The sequence below is a fragment of the Cystoisospora suis genome (assembly GCF_002600585.1).
Source record: "Cystoisospora suis strain Wien I chromosome Unknown contig_2469, whole genome shotgun sequence".
NCBI classification, from domain to species: Eukaryota; Apicomplexa; class Conoidasida; order Eucoccidiorida; family Sarcocystidae; genus Cystoisospora; species Cystoisospora suis.
The window spans coordinates 64,509-79,439 of record NW_027155268.1 but is presented as its reverse complement, the minus strand read 5'-3'; the positions used below and the strand labels follow the sequence as shown (position 1 = coordinate 79,439).

The 14,931-nt window shown below is 53.6% G+C and overlaps 1 protein-coding gene across 1 annotated transcript in view; it reads left to right on the top strand.

Annotated features, from left to right (window-relative positions):
- The window catches only part of CSUI_005130 (fatc domain-containing protein), a 44,313-nt gene that overhangs the window by 12,533 nt on the left and 16,849 nt on the right, over positions 1 to 14,931 (top strand). Inside the window, exons 10-17 of the mRNA XM_068065309.1 lie at positions 59 to 6,680; positions 6,860 to 7,385; positions 8,159 to 8,716; positions 9,577 to 10,208; positions 10,578 to 10,951; positions 11,356 to 11,474; positions 12,146 to 12,584; positions 12,909 to 14,466. Of these exons, the coding sequence (XP_067922721.1) occupies positions 59 to 6,680; positions 6,860 to 7,385; positions 8,159 to 8,716; positions 9,577 to 10,208; positions 10,578 to 10,951; positions 11,356 to 11,474; positions 12,146 to 12,584; positions 12,909 to 14,466 (10,828 nt within the window). The remainder of the gene's footprint in view (positions 1 to 58; positions 6,681 to 6,859; positions 7,386 to 8,158; positions 8,717 to 9,576; positions 10,209 to 10,577; positions 10,952 to 11,355; positions 11,475 to 12,145; positions 12,585 to 12,908; positions 14,467 to 14,931) is intronic.

Sequence of the window (14,931 nt, the reverse complement as noted above, 5' to 3'; positions counted from 1 at the left end):
ATGAGGAGTATCCGTGGATGCTTTGCTGGAATTTTTTGCCTGTGTGTTCTGTCCTCAGTTTTGTCTGCACCTGTCCAGATGTGAGCCGTAGCAGTCTCCGAACTGCCGTTTGTCAGCTGTTCCCCTTCGTTTTCTTAGCAATATCTCCTCCCTCCTCTCTCCCAGCTCATTTTCTCCGACAGTATCCTGGTGTAGGTCCGACTCCCAGAGAAAAGGGTTCCTGTTCACAAGGACCAAGAATGACCGCAGCGGACAGCCTGTCCAGGGTCAGTAGTTCAGCACAGGAGTCTCAAGAAGAGTCGAAAACTCAACAGGTCGATTCTTCTTCTCCCACACAGTTGAGTCGTTTGTTTCGAAAAGCCTTCGATGAAATTCTGTCTTGTTTCCCAACAGCAGGAGAAGGCGACGGCGAAGATGCCCGACCCCCTCAGGAACCCTGGCCTCCTCCTTTTACTTATGGCTGCTGGCTGGGTCTCCTTAGGGATTGCAGGGCATCACCTGTATTTTCAGCTGCTGGAAGAAAGTCTGCAAGAAGTGGTGGATTTCGTAGCAGCACATGTCCTCGTGGCAGTCGGCTTCTTGCTCGTGGGAAGCCTGGGAATGCTGCGAGGAACGAGGCCACCGACGGCGCTTCTGACAGCTTCGTGGAGCCAGACACGTCGGGAGGTCCGTCATTTGAAAGCACTAGTGCTCTTCTCCTGTGTCCTTTTTGCGGTGACATGTTTGACAAACATCATTCTTTAGGCCGCTTCATGCCTTCGTCGCAATCGCGCGCAGCCACGTTCGCCTCGCCTTCGTCGTCATCGCTTTCGGACCAAGTAGAGGACCCACCCCCAAGCTCAGTTTTTTTGCCCAAGTCCGTAGCGGCACCTCATATTGTAATTTCCCCAGCCACTTCTTCCGTTCTTGAAACAGATCACTCAAGCTCTCTGAGTTGGAACTCGGGAATTGCTAGCTCTGTGTCATTTCAGCCTGAACTCGCTTCTTCGCCGTACCTCACTCGTTTGTCGGCGGCTTCGCACATCGGCCCACGACGAGCGAGAGAGCCCTCCATCGAATGCGACAGCAGTTCTGGTGATGCTTTATCGTGGAGGCATCAGCAGCAAGGGACCGAGGAACGTTGTTGTTCTAAATGCGGAATGTCCGTCGTTCTACTCCGCGAGCACCCGCTAGCTTCACTGAAGCATCACATGTCTTCACACTTGTCATTTGTCTCCGCCCCTGATGGGCGGATAAAGGGACACGACTTTAGTACACTCCATGGAAATAGTTCCGTGCTGGTGCGCCTACTGCGGCTTCTACGAGCTGCAGTGACTTGTATTCTTTCTTTGTCAAAGACGAATCCTCTCTACTGTTCCATGGCTTCCATTCTCAGTCACGTAGAGCCTCTCGGGACCGAGCCGACGAACGATCCATGCGGGCAACGGGAAACATCTTACGAGCTGATGCGGCGCAGACTCTCTTTCATACCCGGGGCACCGGTCTGCTTTTGCGAGCGCACAAACCCAGAGACTATCTTCAACTGCTTTCTTGACCAAGCAGCTATGCTGCGCTCTCTCTGTATTATCCGCGCTCGCGCTCGAGGAGGAGGAGATGCTGGAGACATTGGAAGTGAGAAATGGAAAGCAATTAACCTCGCGAATCAAGAGGCTATCTCTGTTGCAGTTCTGACCGTCGTAGTGACCTGTCTCACGGTCGCTGACTGTTCGGTGGGTATGGTACCTGATGATCTTCTTGGAGCTTTATCTGCTGGGAAGGGCCTTAACAGTGGAAGAAGTGAAGAATATGTGACCGGGAAGGCACTTCATACACCCGCAGGAAAAGAAAGAGGGCAGACGGATAAAGTGTCTTACATACATGTACAGGGAACCGCCGGGGGGGAGACACCGGAGATGGTTATTGAAGTAGAGAAAAGCGAGCTTTCGAAAACTCGCGATCAATGGTGGAAGCATGAACATACAAGGGATAGGATCTATACTTCTGTCTTGAGTTCTTGTGCTTCCGTCCTCCTTTCTCTCATCCGCTCCTGTATATGCAAGAGATTTTTTTCCGCTCTCCCTAGCATACTCCCTTCCCCCGACGTCTCGACAGAGCCCCTGCCCCCCCGTCATTTTCTGCCGCCAGACTCCCAGCCGTCACCTAACCAAATAACGGAGCGCCCCGGCCAGGCGGACGTCTCTTCTTTCTCCGAGGTCTCTCCTACTGAACATTCCACCGAAGTGAAGGAGAGAGTGAAGTCCTTCAAGGGGCTCACTTGCTTTCAAGAAGATCTCATCCAGTGCAGCTCGTGGCCGTGGCTTTTACCCGCGGAGGGCACGAGATGCGCTGTTGGCGGAGAAAGAACCGGAGCTCTTGCTCGAAAGATCTTACTGACTCTCGTCATCTCCAGCGATAGTTTATTACAGGCGCTGTTGATTTCAGCTGTTCTTACTGGTCTGCAGGAGTGCCAAGGGGGGTCAAGGATGAAAGGCACAGACGCTCCTTCCCCCCCAGAGCCCCCGAGATTTGTCGTGGCTGGAGAAGTATTTCTGAATCACCTGCTGGAGCCCGCCTCTACGATGAGGAGTCTCATTGCTCGTGCGAGGCTTGCTGTACTATTTGGAGCACCCCTTCTCCTGCTTTGCGATAGCATGACAGTCGCTTCGGGTTTCAGGTCAACCACGTTTTCAACTCGTCAAGGCAACGATCAGCAGGGAGCAAATCAGAAACAGCGGGGAATAGAATGTCCCCAGAAAACAGGAGCTGTCATTCTCTCAGGAACAACAAACCGACCAGCAGGTGGCGCAACGCGGCGTGAGCGCGGAGGGAGGGAATCTGAGAGAGTAAACAAGGCCCGGTGCGAAACGGGCTGTTTTCTTCGGGGCGACAGTACTGCTCTGTGTGGAGGTGATAGGATTGGTATCGCCTGTTGTAGCGGCGTTTTCGCTCGTTTGAAACAAGCGTATGAGGAAAGTAACGACTTTAGACGTTCGGGTTTACTGTCGGTGGAGAGCCCGATCGATTTGCCAGGAATCATGAAAACACTTGTCACCATGGTGGTGGCAGCAAACGAAGATGAGCTATTACTGTGTGAGGTGCTCAAGAGTCAAAGTGCGTGTCGTCGTGTCCTGGATCCTTGGACTGGGCCGGGGAATCTCACCCCACACCAGATTGTAGGCAATGCAAGCTCGCACGTTCCTTTACCTAGCGCACAGTATCTACACATTCGTAATGCCTGTTGCTGCGGGAAGCCCTCACCGTCTTTCCAGCTCTTTGGGCAGCTTCTGCAGACAGGAGAACGCGACATCTCTCAAGAACATGCTGTGCACTCAGGAAGTTCGAGAGATCCGGGTGATCGCCAGTCCCTGTCCCCTTCTTCGGTAAACACCTGTCGAGTTTCTGATGGTCCCGACTTGGCCATAACAGCTCTCAGAACATACAGACGAGAGACCCTAGCCATCTATCCGTCTAGTGGTGTCTTTTTACCTTCATGCCAAGGTGGACCGTTCCCGAGTCCTCTTTGGTACTTGGACTCCTCGTCGCTGCCCTCTGGGTGCCCCTCAGCCTCCGCAGCTCTTTATCTCAAGGATGCTCTTGCAGCGGTGTACGCAGGCGCAACTGCGGCTTGTACTTCGGAGCGTGTGTGCGAATCTTTCTCCGCCGTAAGCGAAGCGAACACCAGCGCAGCAGGAGGATGTGGTCCGCAAGAAAATACGTCCGCAAGCACTCTGGAAGCTGGTAGCCGGGCCGTCAGCGTCGCGATGCGCTACTTCGAATACGTGTCGGGCTCAGTGGGCTCGCGGACAGCTCCTGCCTCCCTCATCCAAGCATGCTGTGGAGATGGAGCTTGTTGTTTAGATGCCGTTTTCTCTCTTTTCTTCTGTCCTGCTATCAGCAGCAGCACGGCTAAATGGCATGCGGACGACAAGCGCACCTACTCGTTTAGAGATTCTCCTTCTACAGAGAGGATGTACTCATCAACGCCCTCCGTACCCATGAAACGCTTGTCCGCTCCGTGGTGCCGCTCGATTCTCATGCTCTTCGTTGGACCGTCAACATATACGCTTGTCCTGCAGGGTCGGCGTAGGCGGAGCAATCTCGTGACTGGTTCACCTGTTTTATATTGCGACGAAAGGGGTGTCGTGGCACTGCGCTCCGGCGGGAAAACATCGCGTCTGTTATCCTCACTCTCTGCAGCATCAGAGCACGCCGAACAGGAACTGTGTGCAGCCGCACTGCTTCCAGGACTGCTGTGGCATGCAGATCTCGACGTGCGACGACTATCTGAGAGTGTCGGGCTGTTCAAGTTGCGACCCCAGTGGGATGGCTTATTGGCGCGGCTGCTGTTGTCGATCCCAGACATGTGTACGGGCGGGAGGGCAGGTGTAGGAGTGGCAGGACTCACGCGGTTTCTAGTGCTGGCGACACAGCAGTCTCCGACTTGGGGGCGGCAACGGCCAGGGACTGATTATCGTGGAGGAGCTTGTGGTCTTGTTGAGGGGAAACGACTTCAGACGCGCCTGCTGCCCCCCTCCGGGAATGGAGCCAGCACTGCTCCCAGTGAAGGTACAGCTCTGACAAGGGCCGTGAATGATGTGCGAAAAGAACCCAAGGTCACAGGTGAACAGAGCGATGCAGGGACAGCGGCACTCGATAGGCTATGTCTTCTTGCAGTTGTTAGGTGTTTATGGAGTGCGGCAAATGCGGATACTTGGTTTCGAGACGAAGGTAAGACTTCGATGTTCGCCAGGGACACAAGCCCTGTCGTCATTGAGAGTGGCAGGACCGATACAAAAGACGGAAGCACCCCGTGTACAGGACACCCAAGGAGAGATCTAGACGCTGACTGGCAGGCGGAAGAGGCAAGGGCCTGGCTTCGTTCTCGGCTTGCGTTGTTATATTGTGCACGTCTCCAAGCCGAAGGGAGGACTGCGGTTCCACCGGAGGATACACAACGGGGAACACTTCCTAGCAAAAGCGCCATCGGGCAAAGGCCCTCCAAGCCTCATGTCGTCTCTAGAAACCTGGCCGACACTCCGCTGGCTTCAGATGTGATGGACGTCGATGAGGTTGCCGACGGAGGTGAGGCCAAGAATGAGATTGCTAACACTGGTTTCTCCAATCACTCGGGCAGTAGGGAGGCGGTCGAGTTGCATCATCATCATCAGGCAAGCCTGTTAAATCAGATCAACAGCGAAGGGCTGGGAGACAAATTCCTGGAGGACTTCCTGACACCTCATCGTCTTGAGATCGAGGAACTTCTACTTCATTGTATTTTCCCGCCCTCATTACCTGTACCTCCCGCAACACCCCAGTACCTTATCAGCTACCTGCATTTGTTCTTGTCTGTGGCGAGTGTGCCCGTGCTCATCGTCTCGCTGCTGATACACAAAGAGAGTCATTTGTCTCCCTCCGGTAGGAAGACCCTATGGGAGACACTCACTAGTTTCCTTGACAAGAGTCGAGGCCTCCGCATGCTCTTTCTCACTATCAGCTGTTCGCATCGACGGCTTCTCGACACTCACGCTGCGAGGCTGGTTGACAGTCTAAATAGTTGTTTTCAGGCGACGCAGAAGACGTTACATCAACGGCCTTGGCTGTTGGAAAGACTGGGACAACCGATCTTGAAAAGCTCTCTTTGCGTGACAACTCCGGGACCCTTGCAAGTCTACTTCGCTGCGCTTCGGTTGCTGATCTTGTCATTCTCGGCACCCACGTTGCTTTCATATGCTCCTTCCTTTCTGAATACACTTGGCGAGTTTCAACGCAGCTCTCCTGAGGTGGTGCGTGGAAACCACTTCTTCTCCTTCGCACTTTCCGAGACAAATCGGGATGGCAGTGTGAAGGATAGCGGCTCCTGTGCACGGAATGCGGATTGCTGTGGCGGTGCTGCAGCTGAAGCAGCGGAGCTGATAGCGCTTCTCATTGCCCGGGGCTTCGAAGCCATCGAAGCAAACGAAGTTCCTCCTTGCTTTTTCTATGCGACCTTGGCTTGCACGCCAGTTTTTCCACCGCTCCCGTCACAGCAGTCGTTCTCGGGTCTTCCGGGCATCACAGACACGGACAGTGGGAGTGGTGGGAGTGAGATTTCAGTCGATAGTGAGAAAGAGCAGTGGCCTAGCAGCCAATACCTAAACGAGGATCAGCGGAGTCGCTTCGATGTTACCTCCCCTCCGTCACTTCTGCCCTTGTTTTCTCTTCTTCTGTCTTTCATTTACCACCCGTCGGTCTCAACACCCGGCCCCTCCTCTCCATCTCCACCTGTGACTGCGGCGGGTAGACGAACCGATGATATGACGAACATGAGTCATCGTACCTTACCGAGCAAAAGCGAGAATGCGGCCGGGCCCCAGCCGGACTTGCGCTTACACGACGAGCAGCAGAGGCAGTATATCTGGGAGCAGAGGGAGTTTGTTAGTGCACAGATGCGGTGGCCTTTAGAAGTCACGGTCATTCGCTTTGCAGCTGTGGCTGCATTCTTGAATGACGTATACCCCTACTTGACTCGGTTAGCTGCTGCGGAAACACTTCAGAAGCTTCTTCGAGTGTATGGCACACCACTCGTCCGCCTTCTCTACCAGGCGCGTTCTGTTGAGGAAGATGGGGGGGGCACACGCGCTGCTTCTCTGGGAGAGCACGATACACAAGAAGCTCTACAGCGAGCTGATGGCCGCAGGACGTCGCTTGATCTTATGGCGAGAGTGAGTAACCCTAGTGTCGCGCGCTCCTGCTAGACTCTGTCTCGTATTTTGCAGCTAATGTCTTCGCAAACCTCATCTTTTCCTTTATGCCTCAGAGTAATAAGATCTAACAAGCAATTAATTTTTCTAGGTGGAGTAGACCTCCTTCACTGAGCGTGTTTTCACTCCTGTTGTTTCAGGTAACTGAGACGTGTCAAGCTGTCGTGGCCGAGTTCTGCGATGATTATTCCCGGCAACCAAAGGCCCTGCCTGTCAGGTGCGCCTCACTACTAGGCTTTCTCATCCCTATCTTGTCTCCGCGTTCAAGCGAAGTCGGATATAACAATTTGCAGCTCTCATCACGAGGAGGCCTTGTGCGCGGCTCACAGCCTACGGGGGCCCCTACATCTTCAGCAGCTGCTGATGCACTAGGAGTGAATATTGTATCTAGCGGGGAAAGAAGTACACGTCGCCTTTCCTATTCCTCTCCTATGGCGGAAGGCGCTGGGCAACAGCCGAGGAAAGCCGAGCAAGGCTCAAAAGCGGGCGTCAGAGACGGAGCAACATGCAAGCTAACGGACTGTTGGTGGCGAATCAGCGATGATGGGAAGCTTTGCTGTGAGCTTCTCGAGAGGGTTCTCATCTGTAACCTTCACTTGCCTGTCGCAGCGAGGTCAACGCAAGAAGTACTGAAGGTCTTGGGATTTCATATACATTCTCCAAAAGGTAAGGTGGGCAGGCAAGACAACGATGGCATTGGTACCCAGCTCCTCGAATACTGTGACCATTAAAGATGGCGCGTCGCCGCGAAAGAATAGGACGAGAAGTCGACTGGAAAGCGGTCTCTGGCCTGGGATGGCGTCCACTAGTCTGGTTAGATATAAGCACTACCGTTGAGGCACCTTACTCAGACCTGCCCACCGCTCTGCTAGCATGGTGCAAGTCCTCGTAGTGATATTCGTAGTAGAGGTGTCCACCCAAGTCCGGCGGTAGTTCGGCTGAAGGAGTGTCACCCTCTCTCAGCGGCAGGCTGGGACAGCAGTTCGCTGGATCGTTTTTGCTGATTTGTATGTAGACCTGCAGTTGATGCGGGTGTGTTTCTATCTGTGCCAACGATCTATGGTAAGTATATGTGACTATATGTCTGTCCTGCTTGCCTTTCACGATCTTTCGTGCTCTTTTTTACACATCTTGACAAGGTTCCCTTGAAGTTCTGTCCTCACGCGTGACTCCAGCGTAGTAAAATACAGCTCAGCTGTCGTCTTTCTTGTTCATTAGGCGACTGACTTTACTCAAGGGAAGGACATATCGGATCCTGTTTCTTTCAGTGTGTGAGTTCCTTTCTGGAGTGTTTTATGATCTGCCGCATTCAGCTCTCTCTTGTCGAGAATTAGACAACGTGCACGGACCTCATTGCTTGGATCTTTACTAAAAGCTACCGCTCCTTCTTATTCGAATGTCTTTTGTTTTCGTGTTCTCCCTCTCCGCTTTGTTTCCAGGCCGCTTAGCACAGATGTTTCCTTTTCTAGCAGAGAGTTTTTTCGGAAACCGCGGAGTATCGAAGCCTTCTCTAGGCTCAGAGCTTCCGAGTGTATTTGAGTCCCCACCATCATCCCGGTCTGCCTGGAATACCACATCTGATGGTTCCTTGCTTTCCTCTCAAGCAGGGGGAGTAAGAGCAGCAGAGTTAGTATCGTTTCAAATCAGGAAAGGAAGTACTTCTTCTCCTTTTTGTTTAGCCCCTCCGGGTGGAGGTGCCAGTCCATCTCTCTCTCATCTGGAGCCATCGCCTTGGCATACCTTTGTCTGGAAAAAAGTCCTACCCTCTCAAGTTCGGACAGCTTTGCTTCCTTATTGCTTTACATCTTATGAGCGCGTGAGCGCCCTGAAAACAGCCAACAGCCTCTCTGGCCGCCCTGGAAGGGCTCTACCTCTTAGCTTCAAAAGAAGTGCTGACTCAAAAAGTCCACAACCTAAGCGGTCCGACACGGGGGGCACGGCTCCGTCACGAACACTAGGTTTGACCGATGAGCTGAACCTCCCTACAGGTGGGCGTGGTAAGTGCGATAGTCGGATGCCGTGAAACAATGGCTACCTTTATTAACCATGGATATGAGCTGAAAGCTCATGCCAATGGTCGCTTCTCTCTTTCTCTCAGGCAGCGTTGTAGTTGCCTGAGTTCTATACTTTCAATGCATCTCTCAAGACTCTTGTGTCGATTGCACTGTAGACGTGGCGGAGCAGGAACAGATAAGTGGAATATACTTATGAAGGAAGACATGTCGCGTCAGGTACTTAGGGCGGACTACGGGTTTCCAAGACGTTCCTTCAGCGTTCGCCTGTACGACGTTGTCAGGCTTCTTCGGAACTGCTGACGAAAGGAGATTCAAGCGGAGCGTCCTGATTTCCGAAGTATTCACTTATGACAAGTACATTCAGCCATCGGTTCAATCGAGATTCTAGTGCAGCAACTCTGGCTGTATTCGCTTATACCCGGAATTGGCAATGACATGTTGGTTGTGATCAGCCACCATTGAAGGGCTTGCCGTCCAGCGCCCACTCATGTAGAGGGCGACGTGTGAACGAGACTTTACATCACTAATGCTTATTCTCCATTTCATCGCGGCGGATTCGTGATTCTGCAGATCGCGTTAGGATTACAGACTCAGTTCGGCCGATCACGTTAGTCGAGCCACTATGATAGCGTGCAGTACGCGAATGAAAGAGATGCCATGTGTCGACGGGTTCCCTGGAGCACAAGGGATGGAAGTGCGCTGAGTGATACTGTAGTTCACCATGGTGTAGCCCTTGAAATCAGCAGCATCAGCGTTTTTTAAGAGGGAAGCCGCTCGCAAACTAACTGGTGCAAGAAGGTCGAGTTGTGCATGTGCTTCTGTGGACTGTGTGGCCTCATTAGCATGCAAGCGGGCAGTGGCGCTGCGCGCCCTCATCATGTGGATGCTCCGGCGACTTCATCAGCAACAGGCAATAATGCTATCCCAGCAAGGACAGCAGCAGACAGCGAGGAAGTGCCAGCAGTCGAAACTTCGCCGAAACATCCCGGAGCGGGTCGACGAGAAGTCTCTGCAGCAGTCCCGCGGCCCTTCAGGCGGTGGGAGTACTTCGTCCTCGAAGCAGCAAGAGGTTACCGTGATCTCTTCATCCTCTTCTTCCGAAGAAGAGAAAGAACGCCCACGGCCACAGCCGGCGCGGCTGACTCCAACTCCGCGGGGTGCTCTGCGGTTAGCGGTGTTCAAAGCCTGCGATGTAGTACTTCTGCAGCTTCCCAAAGTTCTCTCATTTCTCCTGCCGCACATGACGGATTCCATTCTATGTACAGCTGCGGACCCTGAAGGTGCTGCTCGTGAGCTTGCCAGTAGAATCACGACACTACTTGTCGCTTCAGCGGTGGGATCCCGGAAAGAACGAGGGTGCGCCGCAGAGGCAGCTGAGCTTCGGCTGGTCCATGACTCACCTCAGGCGGGGACCGACGCCCATGCGGACAACGGTCTTGCGACGGAGACTAGTGACAGCCATTCAACGTGCCAGGTGAGGCTCGAACTTCGACGCAGAGGGGAGCAACTCCAGCAGAAAAATTCAGTACAGCGTGGGGCCCTAGAGACAGAAGTCGAGTTCCAGAGTCCACGATAGTACTGGGTGCTGTCGGAGTCATCTACTCCTCACCGAGGGCTTTGCTTGTCAGTGATAAGAACACGCTAACACAGTTAGCCCAACTGTGCGTGTCGAACCCGGAACAAGCCTGTCCGCGACAGGGCATCGTTTCTGTGTGCTGCCGGTGCGAGCAAAGACCGATCACACTGCCAGCGCTGACACGTGATGTGTGTCCCGGCTTTCTCTGCTCTCTTCGTGCAGTCTGTTTGGGTTGTTGTTGTTGTCGTGCTTTCTTTCGTTTCTTAGGCACTCTTTGGTCTTCTTCAGAAGTTACACGATTGGCATTCGTGGATACGGGGTGAGTCTCTCCCGTCTCTGTCGGCAAGGATCAAATCGACAAACCAAGAGGTCAAGAGTCTGCAAAATGAAACAGAGAGCGTCCCAGGCGAGCAGGGAGCCAAAGCACCTAATCGGAGTGGAGAGAATGCCGGAGCGACAAATACGCCGGGACAGCAGTCTCGAAGGCGTGCAAGACTTGACATTGCCCTACGTCGATTGGAGCGGTACAAGGCTCAGGAACACAGGCAAAAGGCTTTGGCCCATGCGTTACAGACACTTCTCCGGGGCGTCGATCCACTGCTCCTGGCCCGAGCCGCCGCGGGATGCGGGGCCTATGCCCGGTGAGGACGTCAGTGATGCCATAGGGAAGCCTGACCTGGCACTCGGTCTGTAGCACGTTGTCTTCAGTCCTGGATGGTCTGTAATGAAGACGAGGCACGAAAAGGCTGCTGTCTGGCAAGCATAGATCTAGTGCTGCGCTATAGTAGGCTTGTCATAGTTCTGAGGTCGCAGCGTTCTTTGTCTGATCCATTCGAAAGTAAGGCGTGTGCTGTGTGCTCCGAGGAGGGAGGGAGAGCGAATGTCCAGTTAGTGCTGACTTAGATCACCAAGGTCACCAGTCGTTGCTGCCGTTCCCACTGTCGCTGAAAAAATACACAAGGTACCGTTTGTTTGCATGCGACAGGGCACTATATTGGATTGAATCGGAGATGACTGCGGACGTCTACAATTCTCTATATCGCAGTACCAGCCTTGGTATTGTGGGGCTTCCTGCATGCGTCTTTGCCTTCTGCCGTTCTCCGCGTGGAAGTAACACGAAGGCTGTTTTGGCGCCTCCGGCAAGTAGCGAACAACCGAAGACAGGTAAGTGATTCAAGTCAATCTCCTCAGCTCTTGTAGCTTTCGGATAGCCAGCTTTCCCGGGGTTTGATTCTCGCGTCGAGTTCCCGAGAAGTTTTGCTCGGGGGCCCGGAAGTATGCCTCCGCAGAAAGCCTCACGTTCGGAGGTCCATCTGGTTGCCCCATGAACAAACGAGCAACTCTACAGCAGAAATCAGTCTGGCCGCAGTCGCTTCAGTTCGTGAGTCCCGGGGGTTGGGTCTACCCCGGGAGAAAGCCCCTATTCAGTGGTAGTGGCGTTACTATAAGAAAGCTGCTGCGTCGAGAGGCAAGAGAAGAGACATTTCAAGTAGCGGACAGACCAAGCCAGTGAGCGCACATCGGTTGTAACAGCCCAGGAGACCTTTTTGTCCCGCCGTGACGCTCTCTCCTTTGGTGGGGTTATCTACCTCTCGCAGATGTAGGTGGGTGCGGTACGTGTTCTCTCATATTGCGTCCAAGATGAACAAGCTGCATGGACACGAAGTAGATGTAGTGGGGCTTTGGTTTCCAGGCCTGCCTGCTGACATTAAGCTTTGAAGCGGTTGCGTCTGGACAGGGAGAACTGCCTTACAGTATGTGGATGCGCCTTCAGGCACGCCCATTCCTCTTCTGTATAGCCCTTTGTGCTCGCGCTGGCTGGGCCGTTTCTTCAGGTGAAGATCTGTTCCGTAGCTCTTTCCGCCTTCTGGTTGAAATCCTTCGAGGCCTCGATGCGGGCGACGCGCTCACCGGGCTGCTTGAAGTGCGTAGGCTTCTTTCTACACGTGGTGGAAGTATTCCCCTCCCTGGCGTCACCAGCACTTCTCTAACGGGGGGGGAGACGGCTTTGAAAGATTCAAAAGGTTTGCATGCACCTTGCGTTCCGGAGGGACGGCTGAAAGATCCTCAGGCGGGACAAGACGCCAGCATGGATGTGGACATGGATGCAGGGGCGGACAGCGGAGGAGACGAGACAGAGGACGATGCTGACTTTGCTCATTCCTTTTTAGATGAAGAGCGAGTTTTGAGGGAGATCGACACCGTGGACATGCGAGCTATAGAGAATGAGTTTGGCAGACACTGGACTGAAGCCGCCGCGTTGTATCTTCAAGGGTGAGACAAAGTAAAAGCTATTATTTACTAGTCGACAGCGCGTGCCTGTCCACAAGCAAACACAGCGGTTGTGTTCAGATAGCGGTTAATAACCCTCCTCTTCCTCAGAGACTCAGGTCATACAACATCAGATAACATCTGAAGCTAGGCCGTTCAGGTCCCAGCTGTAAGCCAGTTTTCCTTGCTCTTATATCATCGGCACTTGGTATGTTCCGAACGGAATGTGTCCACACGGCTGTCCTGTCGTGACCGGCTCGTTGAAGCTTTCTTCTGAGAAATCATGATTATTTCTCTCGTTGTGTGTACTGTTGTCTGTATTCGCAGAGCCGTAAAGGAAAGTTCGGTGGCAGGGGCTTCGAGGGATCTTCTCAGAAAAAGTGACTGTGATAAGGCTCGTGCCAACGGGAACATCTTGTCACCCGCAGGACGGTGGGCCGGTTGGTTCCGGTGTATCAGTCGAGCAGGGCCTTCTGCAGTCTCAGGAATATGGCCTTCAGCAGCTGCGCTGTGCGTCTCCTTGTCGTCCCCTAATGCGTTGGCGAGAGATTCCGATCAACGGGATCGAGGGGGTCACGACCAGGAATCGAAGACGGCCTCTCATGACACTCCAGGCATCATAGACGACACGGAGAGTCCTCAGCTGTCCGGTACAAGACGAGCCATTCTTCCTGGCGGACTGGTCGCGGCTGCAACAAGCGCTTACTGGAGTCTGGGGAAATGGGATCAACTCCGTGATTTAGTCCATACTGTGGTGGATAGGAGCGTCTCAGCGTCTCCAAAGAATACGCTTCAATACACGACGAGTTCACAGTACCATTCCACAACGAATCATACTTCAGCATACTCGCAGGATACTGTTGACGACGGTATTCATGCTCAAGATACCGTCGAAAGTTGGATGGCACTTCAACACGCTCGGCTGCTCTTGGCCGCGCGTCAAAAAGTCAACGAGCTCTGTTTTCTGTCCGACGGCTCCACCGCCACTACACTGTGTAAGCCCGGTGTTCTCCCTTACCGCTCGGCTCTTCACGTGCCTGTTCTCAGAGGCATGGACGGAGCCTTTTCTGAAGTCGCTTTTCAGGCCTACGAGCAAACGGTCAGAGGTGTCGTGAGGCCGCTGGGTGCAGCGCTCCGAGAGAGCCGGGATCGCGCCATGCCGCTTCTTACGAGGCTTCACATTCTCTCTGACTTCTCCCTTATCTCTCTCAGCGATGGGTCTCCTCTGTCTTGCCTAAGCTACACGAGACGTACACCACTCCCTGGAAGCCTAGGCCTGCCCGAGGGCCTGAGAGATTGTGTCGATCCGGTGTGGCAGGGGGATTATGCATCAGATTCATACCTTGATGGGTCCAACGTGGCGGGCAGTTCCCGCACATATTCTGAGATCTCCAGCCGGCGGCATTTGCAATGCTGTGGCAGTTCGGGAACCGGGTCATGCTGGATGCTAACTAGTGACGTGGGGAGACAGCTAGCTCTTTCTTCACTTCTGCTCCAGCGGGCGTCACTCCGGTGTGCCGGCGAGCGAAATGGAGACACTGGAGAGGGAACCGCGTCTGATGCATTTCAGTTTGTCCTTGGCGCCGCAAAGGTTGCACTGGAGAGCACAAATCACACAATTGCTGCAGCTGCTCTTGGCGTTACTATGAGATTCGAACAGCGTAGGCATGAACAACTCTTGAATGTCCCTGGCGCGGTTCAGTTTGGAGATTACACTGAGGTTATCTCACAAGCTAAAGAATCGTGGAGACGGATTAGGAACGAGACAATGAGGCGCGGTGCTGACACCGGGATCGTCCTTGTGCAAACTCGGGAGGAAAAGAAGGCGGTCGCCAGGCTGGTGCATTGCATGCGAATCGAGAATGCTCTTCAATTGTTAGATCAAGTAAGTGAGCTGGAATCCTACCCAGCGCGACAAAAGTCATCATGTTCGGTAGGTCCTCAGGACTACGGAATAGGGCCAACAACAACAACATGTTGTTGGTCGTGCAGATCGTCTCACCTTCTTGACGGGACGGATGAGACGTTGAGAGGGAACGGCATGGCCACAGGAAAAACGACGGTACATACGGCTGCTCGGGCATGTCTCCATTTGTATAATCATTGATTCACCGAATTTTCTTAGCCAGGCACATCCTGTGATCTCCGCCTCCCCAGAGGAACGCTGAAAGGCGCCGGAACGAGGCGGGAACCCAACGCTTCACTCGTCCCTCCATGGATGGTGAACTCGAGCGGTTGGTTTTTGACAAAAATGAAGGCCCTGAGCGAACAAGGGGTGTCTGGCGTATGGATGGCTCCTCGCACATGACTGTGTATCTGCCTTCCTACAAGCGTTCACTTCACTTCCTCC